At 38.9% G+C, this 25,073-nt stretch overlaps 1 protein-coding gene across 1 annotated transcript; it reads right to left on the bottom strand.

Moving 5' to 3' along the window:
- Nucleotides 1–97: 97 nt before the first annotated feature.
- On the bottom strand, nt 98–10,931 carry ddx19b (DEAD-box helicase 19b). Its single transcript, XM_061727708.1, has 12 exons — nt 10,736–10,931; nt 10,210–10,249; nt 10,029–10,133; nt 9,781–9,916; nt 8,827–8,919; nt 8,540–8,642; nt 8,311–8,425; nt 8,029–8,206; nt 5,084–5,321; nt 4,266–4,428; nt 2,360–2,551; nt 98–2,211 (listed from the first exon to the last, which is right to left on the bottom strand). The coding sequence occupies exons 1-12, from the start codon at nt 10,790–10,792 to the stop codon at nt 2,150–2,152; spliced, it is 1,482 nt and encodes a 493-aa protein (XP_061583692.1). The 5' UTR covers nt 10,793–10,931; the 3' UTR covers nt 98–2,149.
- Between the last annotated feature and the right edge of the window lie 14,142 nt (nt 10,932–25,073).

The following is a 25,073-nucleotide window of genomic DNA, read 5'->3' as shown; positions in this document are numbered from 1 at the left end:
TTTTCTTCATCTTGAGAGAAACATCTAAAAAAAATACATTTGAAAACTTTACTTTTAGTCAATAGTTTGATTTCTAAACACAAATGAGGACCAGGGCTACATGACCATATGTTCTTTTAATTCAACATTATTAATACACAAGTGTGTCCATGAACGCAGCTTAGCTACAGAAGACCATACAACTACATCCCTAAGATTTGTCTAAAGACAGATAACTTGCTTTAAGCTTGATTAGTCAATGTAGACATTTATAAACTGGGTTTGGTTGCTCCTCTGAATTGTTAAACAAGGTATATAGCAAGTGAAGACGTAGTGTTGGGTTCTATAGCCAAAACAGCTGTGTCCATGACTTCTAACACAGTGGCATTATAACACGGGTCAACAAAGTGCACACACTCTCACTTATAATGTTTACATCCAAGTGTTCTGATAAAACTGCATACACTGTTTCTTTTCCCCCAAAGTCTACACACATTACTCGTGCGTATTTTCAGCACGCAGTCACTTCCTTTTAGTTTGGCTTCATCTGTTCAGTTATTTTTTTTTTTATTTTCCAGCAAAAGGTCCATAAACAGTCCATTAAAAGCAGACCATCACCAGCGGTCTCCTCTGTGCTGCTGGCAGGTAGATGAGGTTTGTTGCACTGGTTCGATGTCTCGGTGCATCGATCAAAAATGTCAGGCATTACATCTTTTTTTTTGATAATGTACAGTCACCAAACTGATGTAAGGTTAACTGATTTAGGCTCACTCTATATTCAAAGTGCTGCACCTGTAATAATTGAACCTCACGAGGAATGTTTTTTTTGCACTTCTTAGAAGTGACAACTCAATTCAGTCTCACTTTTAAACGTAACATTTTTGAATATGTACACAAGTACATGTTTCCTATCCGTGTGACTGTGTCGGAGCAACACAGTGAGTCTGATTGGCATAGGTCCTCAAGTCAATTCAGCATTTGGTTTCAAAAAGATAATTCACACATCCAAAAGATGTCAATAATTCAATATATAATCAAAGTTTCAAGTGTTAGTCAGAATATTGAGCCCGTTATCTTAGAATATCCATAAGAAAATCATATGCGTATATATAATGCACTTGAGGAAGGCATTGCGTATTTTTCTAACTCACAATCTTTGTAACAGCACAGTCTGGGTGAAGAATGTAGTTGAGCTAATGTCAAACTGGGAACCCTGATTCAGAAGTTGTGTGGACAGCGAAACAAACAGAAATAAATCCCATTTAGAGTGGAAACGAGATTTTATGAGTCTGACTTAAAAAAAAAAACAAAAGAGTAAGACTTAAAATTAATGTTCAGCAGTGTCACCAAGGGTGTGAAATTCATGGTCTTATTGGTGTTTGAAAATAACAAATGGTGTGTGTGAGCAAGATGAATAGTTGTCCGATTAGTGGCAAAAAACAAACAAAACTATGTCTAATGCTTTGAATTAGTATGGTGGCATCAATCTACAGAGGCTTTTTATGGCATCTGACTACAAACCCTGACACTAAAGATGAGGTTATTACATGATTCTATTGTGTCAATTTGAATGTAAGTTAATAGTATCTGATAACAGCAATCACAGGTTGATAAGTTTGCATAGACCCTTGAACCCAAGCCATCACCATCTGATAAAACAACTTAGCTACCACTCGCAGCAGCATACCCCACTTCACCCTTTGTACTGATATTGAGAGGTTGTAACAAAGCACAATAAAACCTGTAGTCCACATGATTCACTTACATTCAGTTACACTTTCACTTTAAAATGCATAACTGTGGCACATCTTTTTTTTCTGACTCTCTGCATAATGATTATGTATCATGCTAACACCAAAAAGTGTTTTGAGTTTGTTAGGGGTCATTGTTAAAATACTCAGCTATGCCTGCTTTTACAGCATCACAATACACAGCAAAAACTCATAGACTTTATTCAAAAGAAGTACAAAGAGTGAAATGGGGTATGTTCCAAAAGAATTACAAAACACTTGTCTGAGGAGAAATGTCCACATGTAAACATATGCTGTGTGTGGTTTTGCTTCTCCGACAGCTAAAAATAAAAGACTAAAACATTGTAAAAGCGTACAGTCCTTTGAAAGCCAAGAGGGAGGGGGGAGCCGACGTCTCCAGCCTCATCACGCTGACTTCTTTAGCCGGCAATTTTCTCAATTTCATCCAGATCGTCTGTGTCTAGTCTTTCAATTTTCTTATCTGTAAAAGGAGAGACCAGTGTTCATTTGGCTGATAATATTTCACCTACTGAACTGGTAGGCACATGAAGCCAGACAAAAAAAAAAGAAGCTGCACAGCAGGTTTACACATGAAAGCAGAAAGTGTATGAAGCTGCGGTGAGACTCACTGAAATGCTCCTGGATCCTGTTGAGGATGTTCATGCTCATCTTGCTGTCCACCATGTTGATGGCCAGTCCCCGTTTCCCAAACCGGCCCGTGCGTCCAATCCTGTGCAGGTACGTCTCGTTGTCGGGGTTGCCATCCTTGTCAACCGGCAGGTCGAAGTTAATCACCACGGACACTTGTTCTACATCAATACCTGTATGTAAAACAGCCAAAAAAAATAATGTGGTCAGGGAAAGAAAAAAAAGAGAACTAGTGATGAATGAACACAATTCTAACAAAGGGTTTGAATACATATTTCAAATAAAATGCACTTCCAAATGCCTCACAAACAGCAACAATCTGTAGATCATCAACAGCAATTGTTCTTTTAACTTACTAACTCACCTGTTACTTGTGTATTAACCCCTAAACGGCCCAGTGCCATGATATTTGCAAGACTTGATAGTGCCTTATCTTCCCTAATGGAGCTCTCCGTTCTCAGGGTGCAGGTGTATTCGTAGTTTCTAGAGTACCAAATGTAGTTTTGGCCTGTCATGGGCCTGCTGCTATCAGGTACCATTACCATGGAACCAACTAAGCCAGAGCTTTCAGAGGTGCATGCTGACCTGCAGTCCCAACCGATGACCATCCCAGTGTTTCCCAGAGTCCCCATCACCCTCTGATCACCTCATTTTCTGCCGTCTACACTTGTTTAGTCGTCTCTGTAATACACCAACTAACCATGAATCGGTCCCATGTCCAAGAAACTGTTCGTTCTCCAGCTAACGGATAATGACTTCCATCTTGTCTTTTGTACCTTTGTCTGCGTCTCTCCACTCTGTTCCCTTTTCATGGTCTACCCGGCTGGCCTCCGGCAGGAGGGTCCCCCATTATGAGCCAGATCCTGCTCAAATTTCTTCCCTCCTAAAGGGGAGTTTTTCTTGCCACTGTTTGGCTTAAGGTTTTTCTCCCACTAGGGCAGTTTTCACCTGCCATTGTTTATGTATTGGTTTCTTGGGGGTCGTGTTCTGGAGAGACCTAGAGACGACTTGTATTGTAATAGAAGCTATATAAATTGAAATCAAAACTAAATCTGATTTTGTATCCAACTCCACTCAGATCCATGAAACCAGCAGATCTTGTTTTCTTACTGTTAATAAAAAGGTTAAGACAAGAGAACAAGAGGCTGTGATAGCAATCAACCTCTATCAGTAAAGCACAGAGCGTATGTTACGTCTTAAGTGTCCTGTAGCAGACTGCAAAGTACTTATATTCAACCTTTTAAGCAGTCCCCAGCATCTCTCTTGTGATCTCCTAAGCAAATGAGATCAGCAATATTAATGAATTGATCTGTAATTCAGGTATTACAGTAAGGTTTCTCGTGCTTCATTGAGACAGGTTTAAAAGTGACAAAGTGATGGTATGTGCCATTTGTTAAAATCTTGTAGCGCACATGAATTTGGGAAAATTACTAAAGTCCTGGGCATCATCGTTTTCTTCCATAACTTAGTCGTTATGACAGGATTAGATCACTTTGCCAAAAGGCCATTTCTTTTTTGACAAAGTCATTCAGACCTAAACTAAGCAGTGTAATCATTAACCCTGTAATGGATTAAAAAAAACACGTGATGGCATTTCATATGATGGACAACCCCACCCTAACCCACCACCACCTCCTCCTCCTCCTATTCTCCTTTTACTGTGTGTTTTTGAGCTGCAATATTTGGCCAAGTTTGAATCATGGTTCTGCAAACAGCAAGTTGTTTTGAATCTAGTTTAAAAATTAACTCCTCACATATTTTTCACAAGTTGCTTTGATGTCTACACATAATTTGCTCTTCAGATGTTGAGTCAAGTGGAAATACGAGCTGAAAATGAGTCACGTGATGATGTGGTGCTTATTATTCTTGACATCACTTGGTCATTACCTCGAGCACAAACATTTGTGGTCACCAGGACTTTCTCCTTTCCATCTCTGAAGCGTTCAATGACAGCAGCCCTCTGCTCCACCTGCATCTCTCCACTCAGCAGTGCCACCTGGTGACCTTCTCTGGACAGCTCGCCTGCCAGCCAGCCTGCAGTCTTCCTCGTCTGCAGTAGAGAGAAATTAGTTTGCTGTAGCCATTGCAGAGTTTAAAAAAAAAAACAAAAAAAACTTTATACCTTAAAAAAAGGTTACTGATAATGGATAATTGACTGGATGAGTCAAAGCATAAAAACATCCTGAAAAAAGCCCTGATGTAATTATTTGTTTGAATAGGGAGTGAACTCTTCCACTAAGACAACTGCAGAGCGAGAAATGCAAGTGCAAATTCTCATGAAGCATTAACTAAAAAAAACATACTATAAATTGCACTTCTTGCAATTTATAGTATGTTTTTTAGTTTTGTTTTCGTCTGTGTTTTTTTGTCTTTGCCTACTTGTTACCAATATATCCATTCTTTTTCAATGTTTGAACTCAAATTATTTGTCTTGTTTTGTATAAAACCTCCTGAGTCGAGGTTCATAAAAGGGCAGGCATAATAAGCCTTGGCTTCAGCCTATACCTTTTCGGTGCCACTTAAAATATTGGACCTTTTTTTATGTTGTACTATATTGTATCCAAATGGAGCGAAATAAAAAAAACTCAAAATCAAAAAAACTAACATGCAAATAAATGCATATGTTTATGTAATAAATAAAGGACAAAACTGATCAGGACCTTTCATACAGGACATGCATAAAAACAGGAGGTGAATGAACTCACATGACAGAAGATCATGGCCTGAGCGATGGTGATGGCTCCGTAGATGTTACAGAGCGCTTGGAACTTCTCCTCCTTGCAGTTACATAACACATAATACTGTTTGATGGTATCCAGCGTCTCCTCCTCTCTCTTCAGCTTAATGATGTTGGGATCAGGCACGATGCGTTGCGCAAAGTTCCAAACTGTCTCCTCAAACGTGGCTGAGAACAGCAACATCTGGCAGTTTTTGGGCAGCATCCTAAGTGGCAAAGATGTGAAGAATATTTTATCGACAATCTGAACTGGCATATGATCTGCTTTCCACAGCACAGCTGAGCATTAATGTGTGTGGCTGGAACAAAATTTGGATGATTGACAAGCACATGATGCACTTGAACTTTTGTAACAATAAAAGAGAGTATGACAGAGTTATACATAAGGAGTGAATCTCGTGTGTTGAATTAGGGAAACGTCTAAAAACGTGCAGGTTGTGGCTCCTAAGGGCCAGAATATAACACCGGGCCTCTTCTTCATCGTCAGCTGGCTGGCTGCTACCATCACCCATCTCTTGTATTCCTAAGTCTATATCCATGATCACAATACATGCCAACCCAGAACTGCCCCATGTGGAACTTCACACATCGAATAATGTCCAGCTCTCTTGCCTTTTAACCAAGAGAGGCAGGGACATAAACCACTACATGCTTTAACAGTGATTGGTGGAACCGCCTGCATGAGTCAGCAGCTCTGACTGGAGTCTAACCCATGACTTGGCAGCTCTTTCTGCAGCTCCTGCTGCTGTGGTGATGACGATCACTGACGTCATTAACTATTTTCTAAGTAATTTCAATGTATTATTTATTTATTGCAATTTGCGTCTATGGGTGCCTCTCGAAGCATTTCAACAATTGAGTCTTAGACGACTGCATGCTATACAGAAAATAATCTGCAGAGAAATCTTGTCCCTGGCACATGTAGCCAGCGGTTCCTTCCTTTCAGTTTTCCCATCTTCATGACATAACTTGCTCCAAATGCCAGGCTTTCTAAATAAGTGCTCCGAAGTACTATGGTGCTCTTATGCATAAGTTATTTACAATACAACACCATTTGGTCACAACATGTTAAATACTACGCTTTGTTTCAGACTCAGCACACTAAAGGAATCCTGTTAGTGATACTACTGTGCTACTAGTTCATAAACCATTTAGTTTTGGATGCATTCAGATAATTGCTTCTGTCTCCTTTAAGAAAAGGGTATAAGTCTCTCTATGATTCATTTTAAAGGGTCAGAAACAGTGACATTTTTGCCATGTCTGAGCAAATTGTAAGGATAAAATTCTATTTTAGTATTTAAGTAATGCCATGTTATCATGGTGTTAGTTAAAGACAACATAGCACACTAATCACAAAAATATCACTGTCTATTTGTCAAGTCGTAGACCAAAAGCATTCAAAGCATCTAGGGTCTGCAGAACTTTTTGTAGGGACATGATAATAAGTGATACATAAGTGATACGTTTCACGTTTTCATACGTTTTCAAAGATCTCAGCTTTACCTTCATCTGCTTCTTTTACATCGAGATGGACAAATCCGGTTGTCCAGGGCTGCTATCCTGTATGTTTTAGTTGTTTCCCTGCTTTAACACACCTGATTCAAATGAATGGTCGTCACCAACTTGTCATCACGGTCTGCCCAACACTGTTAATTAAACAGCCACTTGTATCAGGGTGTGATTAAACAGGAAAACATCTAAAACATGCAGGACAGTGACCCTTGAGGACTGGAGTTGCCCATCCCTGTTCTACATTGGTGCAAGTTATAGCAAAAATCAACCAATAGTGAAGACAGACACGGTGTCATCAGTAGCAGTTAAGTAAGTGTCATGCATAAAATCCCATTCTCTGATGCTTGTGTGTTCACGGAGCAACTGAGCTTCTCATACTAAAAACTTTCCTGTAAAGCTTTCAGAGGTGTATTTTTTTATATATATTTTTTTATTTCTTTCTTTCCTCTTGTCTATGGACCGGTGGAACTGAAGTTTCTAAGGAGTCAAACTCAGCACTAGGTCCATCATTATTCTGGCAAGAATGAAAATGCATCAAGGGCACAGCAGCCTATGACGCTTGGACTTCTTGCAGCAGAGGTGTATTTTTGCATAACAAAGATCACCAAACACTCAAAAGACATTAGCAAAAGACAACAAGTGAAAGTTAAATTGAGGACACGTCTCAACCATAAGCTCTTTTCTGCACTCGGGATTGTAGAATAATATAGAAAGATAAAAAAGGCCAGGCCAAGGAAGAGAAACAATATTTTGAACATGAATACAAAATTTGATGCACCCATTGCAAAATTGTCAGCTTCACTACCATTTTCTTGTCAGCAGGTGAGAGCTGGTTAACTCAGGTTATGCAGAGCTTGTGATGAATAAAATGAAAAGGGAGCTCAGCTAGTTTCAAGAAACAGGACATGTTGGAGCTGATCTCCTGTTCTGTTGATGTTTCGCTGCCTGGTGGATGAATTTCTACAGATATTTAAATTGTTGCCAAACAGACAATGAAACAGTATTGCTTTTTTGCTGTGATGGTGTTAAGAGTGCTCATTTGGACGCAAGTTAAAGCCCAATGCAGTTGTTTTTTATCCATTTAGGTGAAGTAATCTATACATGTTCTAGTTCCACCGGATTCAAAGTGAACTCAATGTGTGCTATCTGAAGCTTCTAGATATCAAGATTATCTGAAATTAGCATAAATAAATAACAATCCATAACAATGCTGTTATATATATTCTGAATAAAGACAGTGATTTTATTTGCAAACCACATTACATAAATGTTTGCATATTTTCAATGCCTTATTTGACACAGCTTAGAACAAACAGCCAGCCATTACATTCATAATAAATCACCAAAATCTAATCAAAAAGCTGTAAAAGTCATGTCAACCATGTTAATGTTTCAACTTACCTCTGAATTCGTATACTCTGATCCTGGTGACCCTGCGTGGCAATCATGACGTCAGCCTCATCAAGCACAAAAACTTTGATCTTCTTTGGGTCTATAAATTTGAATTTAGCGCACCAATCCAGCATGGTACCAGGTGTACCAATAACTATCTGTTCTTGCAGTTTCATGCCCCGCTGCACTGAAACAGACCCGAGAAACAAGTATTCAGTAATATGGTAAAATACAGGAACAATCAATTACAGCAGATGATCTCTAGTACAGAAGAAAAGAAGGAAGCCTTACATTTATTTCCTCTAATGGCGTAGACTAGTTTGACTTCAGGATAATATTTGCCCATCTGCTCGATCACCTTACCAGTCTGAAGTGCCAGTTCATAGGTGGGTGACACACAGAGGCACTGATGGAAAAGAAATGTGGAGTCACGTTTTGAGTGGAAACAAAAGTACATGTAACTCTGCTCAAGTTGTCTTGGTTTAATAGTACAACAATTTCAAGAAGCAAGAAAACAAACCTGGGGATATCTGTTGTTGGGATCAACATGGCTGAGCATGGCCAAAACAAAAGCTGCTGTTTTTCCTGTTCCTGACTGTGACTGAGCAATCAAATTCTGTGGACTAAAAAAAAAAAAAAAAAAACAACGGGGCATTAGATTGTCGATGCAAATGGTAAAATGGTTTGTATTAATACTCTATAGACAACTGGTGGATTGTGATAATTAATTTTAAACTTCAAGATAAGAAATTTGATGTAGCCCTTCTAAGAAAACATTAACATCATATTTAGACAGGTTTTACTCACGGCTCAGCCAGCATCATGGGTAAGGCAGTTTCTTGAATTTTGGATGGCCGATTAAATCCCAGGGCATACACTCCTTGAAGCAGCTGTGGTTTGCTGATTAAAGGATTTAAAAAAAAAGAAAAGAAAAAGGTAAATGTTAAGTCGAGTTATTGCTTCAGGTGATGAGGTATTTAGTTTTGTGCATGTGTGCAAAAAGCCATTGACAAAAATGTTCAGAAAAGTGAGCATAATCCTGGAACAGGGTCTAAATCAGGGTCTTATTGGGAATAAGAACTGCATTAAACTGCCTTTTTATAAAAAATAAGGGACAGAAACACCTTTGCATATGTTTTGAGACTTTTCGTTTCTGGAAAACTCACTATACTGACAACAAAACAGCGACTTTTAAATCACTCCTTACAACTGCACTACGTCAAGCTCCTTTTCTTCTGATTCAAACATCATGATACACAGCTTTGTTGTACAAAAGAAAACAGAGAAGCGTGTGTCCTGTGGTGTCTCAGTTGGCTCACGAAAACCAACCATGAATGTCCAACATGAGACAAAGCCTGTAATGAAGTTTGAAAAAAAAAAACTTTGTTTTCCAGCTTACTTTGATGTCAATTTTGACCATTTTTACATCAGATTTGCTTATTTAAGGCACCCAAAAGTGAATGAACAAGTGGGATATGTCCTGATTTGATGTACATAGAATATAACTGCAGTGTTAAATGGTTTCAGCATTTTAAAAAATGTATACCACATTCAAAAATGAAAAGACAATGCGAGCCAAAAAGACACATGCTAGCATGTGGCTGTGATGTTACCTGCTGCTGTCATTAAGGAGAATATATTCATAATTTATTACTATGATTACTACATTTACTGAGTTATCTCTAGTGGGCAACATATGCACATGCAACTTATCCAAACACAAGTAGAGAAACAAGATGGGCAAAAAGAAAAGTCACTTACAGCCGCAATTCTTCAAAGGACTTTACAGAATAAAGCGGCGAGTTGGGATCCTTCTGAAGAACTTCCACTTGATTTGTTGTATTGACAAGATTATTCCGTATCAGCTTATTCAACAGTGACTGCGCTGCTCTGTCATCTGAAACAATGTGTTTTGTGGTACAAGGTTAATACCAACTGAACATTAAAGACAATACAGAAGAGCAAGAGAAAATTACATTTTCAAAAGATGTAAATAGTAAACCACATACCTTTGTCATCATCATCTGTAGTTTTAGTTTCCCCTTCATCTTCTGGTTTTGGGGCCGTGCTACTCGAGTCAGTTGCGTTTGCAATAACTGTGCCTGCAACTGTGCCTGCAAAAGATATTTACATTATGCAGAAGATGCGTTTTTTTCCTAGAATTGGCCCTTTCAATCCTCCAGAACTCACCATTCTCCTCTGGTTTGTCTTTTATCTGGAGAGTACCGATCTAAAAAGAAACACATGAAAAAGGAGCATTGTTGAGCCACAGTGGAGCATGTAGGGTCGTGTTAATCTTAGTCTCATCGTTTAGTCTGAACACTAATGCTGGTATGCAACTCAGCACGCAGGCGACTAAAACCCGAATTATGGTACTGCGTTACACCGACGCAGAGCCTACGGCGTAAGGTACGCGGAGACGCGCAACGTACCGCGTACCCTACGCCGTAGGCTCTGCGTCGGTGTAACGCGGAACCATAAATAAGCCTTAACTTTAATCAGCCCCGACGTAAAGCCCGTGATTTCATTCTGTATCAAAGTATCCCTATGAGTACCATACAACCACCAAAGTCAACTCATTTAATCCCTGATAGATCCCTCACTTATATAAACTTCCCAGAGTAAAAATACCCGGGTTGTTTAGTCACTGAAACGAGACCAGCTGGTTTCTGAGCAGCTAACAGCGTTAGCTCGCCCAGCGTGAGTTCGCTCTCACCGACTCCGCCGCCGCTTCTTGCTCGTCCACCGCCTGAGCCCAGGAGTCCGTGGCCATCGTCAAATAGTTTGCTCTGTTGCTGTTAAAAACGTGCTCGGTAAAAGAAGGAGTCTGCCTCGGAATGACGACTCGATAATGTGAAAGTAACTATTTTCCACAATGGCGTGAGTCCCCAGCGAGTGTGCAACGGCTTGTGTGGTCGGGGAAACAAGTTTCAAAAGAAAACCGTTCCTAGGTAAATGTACAGCATGTAACTGTCTTACTCGTAACGCCAAGTATAAGTAGCTCTTAATATCTTGTAATAAATAAATACTTTAAAACGTAATTATATTTAGAGTCGTGTTTTGGACAAAGAAGATAAAATTAGTAAATAAATGAGTTTGAATCATTTGTAACGGTACTCTGTTGAACCTGCAGAGGAAGCCAAATCACTCAACTTAGTTTTTATTGTAAATTTTATTTATCAAACTACACGTTTGGCTCTACGCAGGCAAACCTTACTTTCAAATAGTCAATGTCTGGAATGTGTAATGAAACTGAGTCTAAATGAAAACACAACGATTCTTGTTTCAAAGTGATATAGTTGTGAATATTATGACTAGAATTAATATGATTATTTAAAACTATGACAAAAAATCATAGTTATAAATATTATATTGCACTTCTATGGCAATCATACATTTTACACACATTGAAGTTGAAAAAGGTCAGGGTGTTGATGATCCAGAACTTTTACCTAGTATTTTACAAAGAAAGAAATCCATGGTCTGGGATCTGGATTGCATTTTGTTTTTGGCATTATGCTTTCACCCTGAATTTCTTCACACCATCTAGTGATGGCAGAGCAGTTCTCATTATCTAATTTCCTCAGTCAGAGAAGCTTTTTAAATGTCATCAACAGGAGCCTGAGACTCAATAAAATGTGTGTGATGTGGCAAGATCCATGCCTTATCCCTTTCATGAAGCAGTGATTGGATAGTGATTCTGAAGAAGCAACACCCCAGTGAGCTAAATAACCCCAAATCAGTCAGATCTGCTATTGTACACCATGAAATCCCTTGAAAGTCTGGTACTCCAACTTGTGACACCTTAAGTCAGCTGTTCACTGTCCTCAAAACAGTTTGCCTTCCAAGAGGAAGTCATGGTGGAAGATGCTGCACAGGGTGTGCTTTCAGCTAGTGCTGTAACAATTGTGTTTTTCAATGTCTACACTGCCTTCAATGTCCAATCTATCCAATCACATCCACAGAGAGTCAAACTGACTGGGACAAGCCTGGACTCACACCTGGTATCTAGCTGAGAGACCCCAGTTCATCAAGCTGAGGAGCTGCACTTCTCTGTCAGTAGTCAGCAGCACTTGGACACCACAGGGGACGGTGCTTCCGCCTGTCCTGTCTCCCTGAGTTAGGTCACATGCAAGCATTTTCGGATGACCCTGCAATTGTGGAGTATATTGGGGGTGGACAAGAGGGTGAATAGAGAAGCATGGTGAAGGACTTTGTAAAAAAAAAAATGTGTAGGGAAAACCATCTGAAAATGAGCTTTTCCACAACAAATAGGATGGTGGTGAAGTTAGGCAGACCTATTTAGCATTATCAACATTTAGCATGTTGGATTATGTTAATTCATGATCTCAGAAAGTAAACTGAGTCTTCAGAACCAACCACACTCTCAACACAGAAAGCAGGACGAGCGGTGAAAATACTCGATCAGAATAAGACAAGAAATTAAGCAAATGTAAGCTGAACACAAAACAGGAACTTAACAAAAGCAAAAGGCCAAAAACCCTACATACAATGCAAAATGGGGCAATAACAAACATAAATATGATCATCTTGCTGTCCAGAACAAGTCTTTAAGCAAGCGAGTGAAACCAAACTCTTTACTGATGTGACAAATCAAGTGTGTGATTATTCTTTCAGAAACTCTATGCATTCGGGTTACATTTTCAATCCACAGCAAATGCAAAGAATGCAAGTTTAAGGTATTTCTACTTTGGTTAAGTCACTATTTTTCATACAGTGCATGTTGTCATGTCCATGGTGACATTTTAGGGATTTATCTAAAATTAAACTGAATCAATTTTAGGGTTTTTATTAAGTTGAAAGACAAAGCAAGGCTTACATCCGTTGATGCAAGAGAAACTTTAACTTTTCATAGTTATTGTCTCCGTGTTGTTTTCTGTTACCTTTGCTGTGTTTGTATTGTTTAATATCCCTGTTTTTTTTCTGTCCTGCATAAAAATTACTTTAAGGATGTTGAGTAATTTGAGTTGAGTAATAACAGTAATAAAAATGGTATGGTTAATCTTAATCATGAATTACACCAGAAAACAAGTTAAGTGTGACAAATCTGTTAATCAAATTATTCTTATGGCTGCTCATCTAGCTTTGAACATATATGAGCAAGAAGAAACAACAGCTCGACTGGCATCCTCAAATATCAAAGAGTGCAATTTGATTTTAGGTGAGCTGTTTGGGATTTTTCAAATTATTGTTCTGATAATGGTAATTTGTGATCCCAGTTCACTCCCACTGTGTCTTTTGAATGGCTGTTCCTTACCCGGAGCGCCATTCAAAACACAGGGTGGCAGTTGACTGAACAGATCAGAGCAGCCTGATTCTGACCAGGCCAGCTCCACAAAATAACTCCACAGTAACTTATCCAACACTGTTTTCATGAATCAGACTGAAGGATAAATTTAGCCAGAATAACAGACAAATACTGACTTAATCTCTTATCTTTGTTTTATGTAATAGCACACAGGTCTTGAAATGAGGTAAATACAACCTCATGACCAATAACACGTGGCAAATTGCAATATCTTATAATATTTCTGAAAAATAACGACAGGTCAAAGAATAGGAGTGTGTGGCAAGTTTAACTTTTGATTCATTAGTTTGTTTAACTGCATTTAGTAACAATAACGTGAAGTAATCATTTTCTGTATGGCATTATCACTCTTTCCTGTTGTGGAGGAATCTCAGCCTACTCTTCTGTTAATTTCGCTAATGTTTTTTTAGAAAGTAGATTATTTCCCCTTGCAAAACTTCCAAGCAAGCAATACTGGTAGTTTATTTTTTTAATTATGTTTTACTGAATCTTAACATTTAAGCCTGATTTATGCTTTTATATAACAGCTTCGCACACATAGCCTTTATGCCGTCATTGGCCTTTATACGTCTGCGTTGCTGTCTGCATCACTCTGTAAGTACACCACCAACTGCTAGTTGGCAGCGCAGATTTATTTTGTGCAATGAAAGGCTTTCTTTTATTTACTTCTTTCATGTATATTCCTTTTCTCTTTCATCAAAACTGTTGATATAACTCTTGTGATAGTTGGAGCTCATGAAATTTGAACAGCAGTTAATTTTAATCAAGTTACAGGAACAAAGAGTTGAACTGAGAACCAGAACCGGCAATCTTTGTTGCGTGGAGATGATGCTTCGAATAAATTAATACTTTCTGGCTTCTTCTGTAAGTTGGTCTTCAATCTGCTCCATCTCTCTTTCTGTCTGTTTTGAAAATAGTGGCGAAGAAGAAGTAGTGAAAATAATATTTTCATCTTGTCAGTAGTCTTACATACTGGAGAAATACTGTACTGTAAAACAATGGACTCAAAGGTATTTGAAAATCTCATCATAAATCCTCCCAGATTGATGGGCAACACTAATTAGTTATCTAAGATCATTGCTGATGTCTTTCCTCCTTTGTGTTAATACACATCAGAATGCCCTGACCAGCAAACTGCAAAAAAACATGCATGTCATGTGATGAGGGAATTAGCAAACATATATCAAATATTTGTAGACAAATTTGTCAAAGACTTTTTTTTTGTCACTTCCATTCAGTTGCATTGCCAGAGGTTTCCATGGCAACTGAAAGTAAGGTTTGAGGTCTCCAGAGAATTTGGAAGAGACTAGAAGAAAGGAATACTTTGTTTTGCCCTGTAAGAGCTCATTTACAGCACAAAATATGACAGAAAGAATATCAAAGTGCAACTGCCACGGTGTTAACAATCTGAAGAAATACATAGCCCTCAACTACATAATGTAAGATTACCAAAGCACTACTCCATGCTCATGTTATTTGGAAAATATTACACTGCTCTTGAGGGTGGTATATACTATATACAACCTTTTAAATCTTGTATGAATTCAGACAGCACTACTCCTACAGTCTGAACTTTTCTCTCCTTAGGTGATCTGCCTCATATACTCGACAAAAAACATAAAAACAAAACATGTGCCGATTGAAAATAGTGACAGAGGAAGCAAAATTACATTTTTAAGAATTTATCAAAGATATTTGAACCCTTTGGATCTTTTGATTGTTTTTCTTCCAATTAAAAAAAAATCACAAAAAGCTGCCAACTGAAGTGTTGTCTTCGTTTTACAATTGACACAGAAAGCAAACATTATGCTGCTTTGTATGACTCAAGAAGAGGAAGACATTATATGGATGGATGGATGGATGGATGGATGGATGGATGGATGGATGGATGCCACATGGGTGTGGCCCTTTTCAGTGATGAGGCCCAGAAATTAAATATCCATTGAGTTATTCATGCAACCCTTCGTACGGCATATCAAGACAGTTATGAACTATGAAAGAGAGAACAGGTCGTCCACAGGCAGTCAGACCTGCTCTCTTATTTTGCAGCTTGTTAGTGAGTTACACTAAACTCAGTAGACTTGCAGAACATTTCCATTTATCTAAACTGGTATTACAAACATTTCCACTATTAAATCAAGTTTTTAATAGTTAATTGAATATCTTTTGTCTTTTGGGGTGCTGACAGAAAACTATACATATCAATATACATATATACATATAAATGAAACATTATAATTGCCTTTTACACGATGAACTTTATTTTACACTATTAACTAAAATTAAGATCTGAATGGTGTTACATTATGCTGCCTTACAATATGTTATTTTTTGCATTACTGCCACCTAAACTGTACTAGTATATTATCAAAATAGAAGACCATTTCATGTCGTAGCCCCTCCCTTAGCCACTGACACCACTGGTGCCCTATTCTGGCATTTTAGGGAGACATGCAAGGGTCAAGGTCACCACCAGATTTATTCTGGTGGAAGTGGTTGTAGATTCACATTCACTTCACAATATCTGGTTGTATAGGTTTGTTTTCCATAGCTTGGTTATCTAAATACGACTGGAAATATAACCTAAAATCTGCACCGCTTCCAGTTGTAATACACAATGGGTCTGAAAGGTTTCTCGGGGTGGAAAGGTTTCTCCCAGGCATTCATGTTGAGCCCCTGTCTCTCGTCCTCTCTCCCAACCTCTCCTCTGACACACAGCCTGGTGCTGTTATGCAAGAGCCTGCTTAGTAAAAGCAGAGCAGCATTGTTAAACTAGGATGCAGTTGTAGTCTGTCTTCTTGTTCACCTTTTTTTTTTTTTTGTTCACGACAGCAATAAGTACATCGGCAGATAATTAGTCAGAATCAAAGGGAAGCAAATCCTGTAAACATGGACAGGCTATAATCACGGGTCCGTAGGTGAAAGACAGGCCCAAGGAGAAAAGAGGAGATTAATGGTGGATTCTCCACAGATCTCCACAGGCAGCTTTTTCTAGAACTCGTTTTAACATTCATACCCATGATTCTTCATTCCTCTCTGCTCACCATGCAACTCCAACAAGAGAGAGAGAGAGAGAGAGAGAGAGAGAGAGAGAGAGAGAGAGAGAGAGAGAGAGAGAGAGAGAGAGAGAGAGAGAGAGAGAGAATAAACAACCTGTACACCCACGCTAGAATTAAAATGGTGATGCAGCACTTGCTTTCAGTCAACACGAGAGAGCATACTGAAAAGTGAGAGAAAGTGAGAAGAGGGCAAGAAGAAGCTGGATAAACCAAAAGAGTTTGGAGCTGACAGCTTGTTGTTATTCCAGGGGTTTAGCTTAGAAGCTGATGGTGCAGAGTGGACGTCACTGAGGAATATCAATGTGGATACAACAGTTTGCTGTTGTCTGAGAGTCCCTCCTCCCTTTTTCAGTACACTTGCTTTTTTCTTTTTAGATAAATAACTGTTTTATCAGATTAAATCTCCTCATACCAGCAATGGCTCACCACAACCATATTCTTTTTTAAAGTATGTGAATTCTCTTGCAACTTAATCATATCAGTGTATGGTCCAGTTGATGCTCTATTTAGAAAATTATTTAAAAAAAAAAATATTAGTTATTTTTCAATTTTAATCTAAAACTTCCATTCAAGTTCAGTTCAGTATCAGTTTAATAACAATTTTAACCAAAAGTTTAATGTTTAAATGCAGTAAACCACTGGGAAAAACAAAGGCTTGTGAAAGTTTTCTATTGCTAGTAGTACAGTTTTTACCCCCAGCAGTCTGAGGACTACAATTAACATAGAACTGGATTTATATCCACTGACTACCAGCCAGGGTAGTAAATCAGATATTTACACTTATCTTGTGTTTAAACCACAATTTTGTGCATTTTGTCTATAATTTGTTACCATCAATTTTAGAGCCTGCAGTTGGTGTGTTTCTGTAAAATAAAATTGACTCTTACAGCTTCAAGTGCAGCATCTTCAGACTTGATTTCATGTTCCCAACAAGTCCTTTCAGTAAATACCTATGACTACTGCAGAGATAACTGACAGAGGCTGGCAGATATTTGCTGTTTTTAGCTGTTGTGTTAAAAACAGGAATTAGATACTTTTTTTTACAAGTGGTTTAAAGATGTCCTCGATTGAAGGCAGGTAATAATTTTTTTGTTTGAGATGTGCCGAACTGGCCACCTATTACGGGATTATGTAAATGTTTTTCATCGTGGATTAAGTAAGTAATGGAGGGAAAATCAACACCACCAATGAGGTGATTCTGTGTGACACAGCAGTTCCCTTTACCGTCACTCTGCAGGGCTTTTACTGCAAAGTTATATAACACGTGGACATAAAGGGGAAAACCCCAAAAGCATAATATGACCTCTGTATTTATAATTTTGGGGTCCTTGTTTAAAACAATGTATTTGGAGAATATGCAAATATAAAGAGATTCTAGCTGCAATTTGAGCTATAAACTTACTGTGAGATGAAAGTGTTATCCACCGAACCAAACCTCGTTTTTCGTTTTACCTTTGAATATTTCCAAACACCATACCGCCTCTAAAAAGGAGCCAGAAAAAGGTGATGTTTTACAGTCAGAGCTGAAATATAGTATATGTTCTAAGCCATGTAAAGAAAAGGAAAAAGGGAGGAAACGATATATTATAGGCCTTCAGCAGAGAATGTAACCTCTTTCCTAGAGAGATGTTTCTAAAATCTTAAATAAGATGCAAGAATTAGGACAAACTGGAAAAACCATTACCTGTTTTTGTCAAGAAATAGGCAAAACCATGAAGTCATCAAACCACTGTATTGTTTTAGCTGAGGGATTCATATTTTAGACAGGGATTCCTTTAAGGTTTTAGCATTTTACAGTAACAAGTTTAACAATTAAGAAATGTGAGCATCTATTTTTTTCTAAGCGCTCTGCAGATTTGGGTCCAGATGTTTATCAAATCATAAATTAGATAAAAAATTGTGTTCTTTACACTGGTTGAAGTGATTAATACAACAGATCTTTTGGACAGATGATTAATCACTATCATGCAAGCCTGGTGATATGGACGAACAAATATGTTTTCCAAGCTCAGCCGCAGTTGTATTCCTAAGGTCGTCGTGGCAACCATGAGCATCTGGATCCAGCCTCCCTCCCTTCTCCAGGGGGACTCCCTGCTCTCGCTAAACCCAACCAATTTACTCCATAAACAGCTGGATTATTACATAACATACAAGAGTTCTTTGAAAAACCTGGAAAACATATTATTAACACTCCTCATTTGCTCAGTTCAACAGCTGCTGACTATCATGCAACCACGTTAATTCATCAAGTTGGGCCAAAGGGCTTCAAGGCTGTCAAGTCCCGGCTCAACAATTTTAAATTCCTTAATAATTTATTGATGGCTGGCAGTCAAATTGCATATCAATAATGTAGAAGGGCTCAGCACAATGTTGATACAATATACCCTTTGAGTCGGGCTCATTCATGCTCACAGACCTGCAGACATTTGTACTATGTTTAGTCCCACGTGGTCCAGAGATGGCACATTGCATGAGTGCAGTCTGCATCACTGAGCTGTGTAATGTTGGTTGATGATGAAAAATGCTTCTCATGTTTTCATTTATGACTCTGTCTTTGAAGATGTACGCAGGATAAAGCCCCAGAGCGAGGAATTAAGCTTTTGATATGAGGGGGCTGGGAAAGAACCAACGATCCACTACAAAGGCATGGACTCAAAGAACGAGGAGGAATTGTTCAGCTAAGTGAGTGATAATGTTAAAAAAATATTACAACCTCAGATTCCAGATGACCGCGTTTTTTTGGTTTGCAGTGTGTGTACTTCAAACCTGTAGAGGAAAAAGTTTTGTACATTTTGTACCCATACATGGGCCGCTCGGCTCGTAATCCATTGGACAGCTACGTTGTATCTTTGGACACGAGCCAATCACGCATGTAGGACAAATTAAGTGACCAATGGCAATGTTCCATCTAGGTCAGCATCTTTTATTCAGAAGGCACACGTACACAGTTACATGCCATCCTGCCCCAGGGGCCCTGCGGAGACCCACTCAGCCACAGAAAGATGGCCCACCATTTTGTTCTGTTTTGAAAATGATCCCTATGCATGTGATTAGCTTGTCCGGGGAGGGGGGGGCTTCTCAGTTTGGATATTTGGTTAGTGCCTGTGATTGCAAGCGTATGCGTGTGTAGGGCGGGGGACCCGTGTGTATGCGTGGTGCCAGGCTGCATTCGTGCATGACCATGCATGCGTTTGTGTGTTAACGTGTGTTTGATGGGAATTCCTGCTTGTTGCAGGGGTGAACGCAATCGCTATAAAGACATCCAGCGCTCGTTCTGTGTATGAAAACGTATTGCTCTGCTATGGAGCTTGAGGATAACACCCGTTGCATTTCAATCTGGCTGCAGTGTTTACAGCAATGCTTATCCAACAGATGAAGTAATAAAGGACAGAGGTAAAACATACCATTTGTTTCAGACTGATAGAATATCCTGCTCTCTGATTCCTCGTGAGGTGGTGTAATGTGACATTATGTAAGCTTTTAAATAGGAATTGCACCATGACAAGACACTACTGTTTCAGCAGTATGCTTGAGACAGAAATCAGCAACTCGCACATAGAAAAAAAACATAAAAACTCCTCACATCCAAAAGTAAACAAGTAGATACACAATATCTCTACAGCTTGTTTGAAACCTTTATGATGCCACTGCACCAAAATGTAAAAAAGCTGTCTCTCTCATCTCTGGTATCCCTCCACAGACTTAAAGCAACAACAAAGCAACTATAGGCAGAGAGACTGAGAGTGAGAGCTAGGGAAAGAGACTGGGGAATGTGGTTGCTATAGTAACCATCTGGCGGGTCGGAAAGGTTTCTCCCTGGCATTCATTTCATCATATTGAGCCCCTGTCTCTCGTCCTGTCTCTCGTCCTCTCTCCCAACCTCTCCTCTCACTTTTGTTTATCCATCTCTTCTTCTCAATCTCTCCTGGCTCTCCAGCTTTCTTTATCTCCTCATCTCCATCTTGTGCTGCTTACTCGCTCTTCTTTCCAAACTGCCTGCCTGCCTGCCCTTCCCGCTTCTTTTTCTATCTCTGGCATGAGTGTCTGATGTTAATGCAGAGTGGCCCTTCCTCCTTTGTCTTTTTGGTTATGTGTCCATTTTCATCACATGCCCCAACAGACCCCTCTGTGAAACCGAGAGTGTGTCAAAGCAAAACAATGAACAGGCAGGCACAGCACCCGCAGCAACAGAATTTGAGTGCAGGATTTTTAGCGATGAGATAAAGCTGGACTGATATCTGAGAGAAAACTCACTTGAAAGATTGACGTCATCTGATTTAGACGCAACCAAAGTTGTTTTTAACATCATGTCCAAGGCAGGTTGTTTTTGTTTTTTGGTCAAATGCTTGGATGTAAACCCCCACTCAGGAGCAAGCAGAATATTCAGTGCTACCTCTCCTTTTATCCAACCAGGACTGTGTTTTCCTTTTTCTCCTTATCAGCAGTTGCCCTTACAAATTCCCTGCAGAGTTTCAATCAGGGACAGAATACCTGATCCCAATGCCAAATGAGCTACCCCACTCCCCCTCACACAAGCGTCCCTGTGTGCACACACATAAACAGAAAACAAAAATGTAGTGAACACCTGCATGAGCACAGAGGTGCACATATTGCAATGGAAGGAAATGTAGACGAATCAGATATTTGCATGCCATATGCATAGTTTCACTGCTCATGGATTTACACTAAGAAGGACTGTAAGGTGACTATCCCAGGCAGCAATTCAGTATGTGAGGTCATGGCCGACATTTTCCTGCCCCAAACAAAGGTCATTTTAGGAATCCAACAGGGAGGAACTGAGCTCTTAGTTTCCGCAGGGTCGACCATGTGAGAATCAGTCAGGCTGTTACCTTGCGTATGCAGCTCACATCGGCCTTGTGGGGTGTATTTTTCCCCTTCATATCTGTGACCTATGAATGCTCAGTCCCCTGCTTGTCCAGATTGAATGTCTCTGTCTCTTCCCATCCGTTATCGCAATCCTTTTTTCTACCTCTCTTTACACCTGCCAGGGCTTATGTAACATAACAACTCTCCAGCACTTGACTTTCATCTGCCCCACCTCACAACGCCGCACATTTTTTTCTCATGAGTGCTCACTTCAAAATCCATTTGCAACAATTTCATCCAAACAGTAACCGAGTAATACAAACTTCCTTTTACATTAATGACAAAAATAAAACAATATTCTCATTGTAAAGTGTGATTCAAGCCCGAGCTTGGATTCGACGTGAGCAGCATCTATTTGTTGCATCTCTGAGATAATGACATCATTCTTTGGCCTTTAAATTCAACATGTCATACCCTGTTGTCAAAAAACTAGCCCCATTTCCCGAGGCATTACTAAAATGCTTTCGTTCAAGGAGTCAGTGCAAAAGCACCCTTTTAAACCATTCATAGGGATTTGATTGAGCAGTTCCACTCCTCTACCCCCCTCTTCCATGACACAACATTGAACAGATTTTTATCCAGTGAGGTTTTCACTGCCTTTAAGAACATATTATGAGTTCATGTTTCTTGGTTCACATTCATCTGTCACACAGATGAGGACAAGATGGCGCAATAGCTTTGAGTTTACTTTCAGTGCCAAATGATTCAAACCGATGATAAGTCTGTAGAGCTCTTGATATTCTATTTTTGTATTAACTCTCTGTCTATCATAAGCACATACGCATACACAGATACACAGATGCATAGATATAAAAAATCACAGATCTTTGGTTCCCCTGGTAATCATCAGGCTACCATGCATTATGCTCACATGCACGCTGTACTGGGTAAATTCTCAACGGAAATCTTAACTGTGAAATATGTTTACAAATCTTGGCTTGTTTCCCTATGATAAAATACTGCCATGACTGTTAAAAAGAAAAGAAATGTAATTAATATTAGGGTAAGAAAATTTACCTGTTGAGGTACCCTACATGATCATGCTTTCAATGACACCCTCTTTGGCAAATATAGCAACTCTAAACTTGTTTGGTGGATTTTCATTCAAATATGTTGCAAAAGACTTTTACCCAGGTGAAACACTAAATTATCTTCTTGCTTTAAGATGTGTGTTTCAACATTGTTCAGATCAGAGTTAATGGAAAGGCATTCTGTGTCTCTTAAGGTCATCTATTGCAAATTATTGGGTTATATGTAGGATCGTCACACTGGTGTGTCCCGTTTTCTCTTTTTTTCATTGTTTTTATGAGCTTTTTCAAAGAGTGTATATGTCGGCTGTCAGAATGCTGATTTTGAAAGGTATTTGATTTCCCTTCCACAAAGAAAGCTGGAGAGGAGGGTCTTTGATTGAAATTATTCATAATTCTTCTAACTTTAACTCTGTTCATCGCAGCAGAAAGTGCTATTTTAACTTGTGTCTACAGACCTGCTTCAAAAATGCATAATTCTCGTTGAAATGTTTAATTGAAAACTTCTGATGCTGAATTTGGTGGGGAGGTTGGAGCAAACACTCTCCCAAAGATACAAAGAGTAGCAGTAAAATCCTTTATTTACACCAAAAACTAAACGTCAGCAGATATCCAGCAAATGTCCCTTCATTATCCAAACCTGCTTAAACATATTCAGGGTCCTGGGGGTCTGCTGTAGTCTATCCCGGCTCTCTTTGGGCAATAAAAGTCAGGGGTACACGCCGGACAGGTGGCCAGTCCATCACAGAGATATCCAGCAACCAAAAAAAATTTGAGAAGTACTGGCAGGAGACAGAAGGGCACACCCAGACGCAGACAGGCAGCGAAAGGAGGAAAAACAGGAAAATAACTACCTGACAGGATGCAGGTGTTTACTAATCGGGAAGGTAACAAGAAGAAAAGGCAGAGATTGGGGGATACATTTTAATACATTTGAAATAAGATACAAAATAAAGGCATCAAAGAAAACACAAGAAAATCAGGGCTGACTACAACGCCTTTACTGTTGATACTTTCATAAAAAGTTCCTTTCTTTTGCATGTGCCCTTGTATTGTGTTATGGTGTGTGGTCTGTTTGTTAAGATCTATTGTCTTGGTTTCTCGCTTTGTAGCTTTTCAATTCAATTCCTTTTAATTTATATATAGCATCTATTACATCAGAAGTTGTCTCTAGGTGCTTTCCAGAGACCCAGAACCTGACCTTTTAGGACTTCATGACTTTTATTAAGATTTAGATTAAGATTTTAGTTCCTGTTGCATTGTGAAATTGTATCTTGTTTGCACATTTTTGAAGCAGGTTGAATAACTAAAGATCCTGAAGAAGGAAACCACAGTAGAAATCATGATGAATCAGAAGTATAAAAAACTACATCATTTGTTTTACAAAAGGGCTTCAAGTGAGTGTGTTAAACAAACAAAGCTGCAAATAAAGAGTTAAACTGAACCGATGTGCAGTAATATACAAGTAATCTACAAGTAAGAATGTCATGTATGAAGGCCTCAAGTAAAAGGACAAAGGCTCGGAGGAAGTATAGTGCATTGCTTTGCGTTCACATGCACATTCTCTTTCCTCTGTTGTCTCTTCCTCCTTGTCTTCTTTTAATCTTTTCCACTGCCGTAGCGATCCATCACTCATCCTTAATGGTCGAACTTAACCTCATTTCACATGTCCAGAATATCCTTGTTCTCAGAAAACAGAGTTCTTGGCAGAGTCTACTTCTTGGTACAATCTTAAGCTTATGTAATCGTATCACATGAAAATCATTTAGATAAAAACATCTATTTAACTATTCAATGAGTTTTTTGATCTTATCCATCTCTGTGCATTTACTGACTGCACAGCCTGCAGCCTGTGGAGTCCGTAAATGCTCAGAGAAGCTGTGATAAGGTCAAAACACTCATTCATCTAATAACAGAGTATGAATAAAAAGCACTGATGACTTATCATCTTCAGCTTTATTGATGCTTTATTCTCCAAATGGTACCTTCTTAGTGATATTTGATATTTGATATTGCTGTAACTGAGCTCACTGACAGACAGTTTGTTTATTTATTATGAACCCCTGGGAATTAACTTTTTTTTTTCACTATATTTTAACATAAAATGTGATCCAATTGTCATCAAAGCCAGAATAATAAACAACCACTGTGTTTAAAATGACAAAATATAAATAGTCATTATTTTTCATGTCAGATATTGAACACAAACATTAAACATTCACATAGATGGAAGAAAAAAAGGAAGTGGATCTTGTAGTTGTGTAGAGGAAAGAAGGCACAGTGGAGCCCCTACTTTGCTGCCACGGGAATAAACTTTAATGACTTCAGGCAGCCAATACAATAAGGATAATGTGTGATGTAGATTACATATATTTCTACGTTCTGTTTGATGTATCTTTGGATCTCACAAGAACTAAAACATTGACCCTTTATCTTGGTCATTTCCTTCTGAATCATACATGAGGTTGTTATCTTTCACCGTACCTCAATCCTGTCTTGGCTTTGACCCGAGCAGGTCAGCTACTGTGTGCTTCATGTTTTTCCAATATTTCTGGTTGGGCAAACATGTTTTTCACAAGTGTCTTCAAGAAAGTGCTTTTGGTGGCTCTGAATCAGACCTGCACAATGCTCTGGAGGAATTTTTGACCAGTCCTGCTGCTTCAGGTTGGACACATTTATAGGAAATATGGTGTGAAGAGCTTTGTTCCACAAGACCTTCCTTAACACCAAGGTACTGTGAAGTTTCTTTGT

Source organism: Cololabis saira, chromosome 8, assembly GCF_033807715.1.
Source record: "Cololabis saira isolate AMF1-May2022 chromosome 8, fColSai1.1, whole genome shotgun sequence".
NCBI classification, from domain to species: Eukaryota; Metazoa; Chordata; class Actinopteri; order Beloniformes; family Belonidae; genus Cololabis; species Cololabis saira.
This window is presented reverse-complemented; position numbering and strand designations above follow the sequence as displayed.

Excerpts from the sequence above, each read along its gene's own strand:
- ddx19b (XM_061727708.1), bottom strand. The coding sequence starts at position 10,792 with ATGGCCACGGACTCCTGGGCTCAGGCGGTGGACGAGCAAGAAGCGGCG. Across the intron at positions 10,134-10,209 it reads AGACAAACCAGAGGAGAATG|GCACAGTTGCAGGCACAGTT; the intron begins GTGAGTTCTGGA and ends TATCTTTTGCAG. Across the intron at positions 5,322-8,028 it reads CAGAGTATACGAATTCAGAG|GATGCTGCCCAAAAACTGCC; the intron begins GTAAGTTGAAAC and ends TTTGCCACTTAG.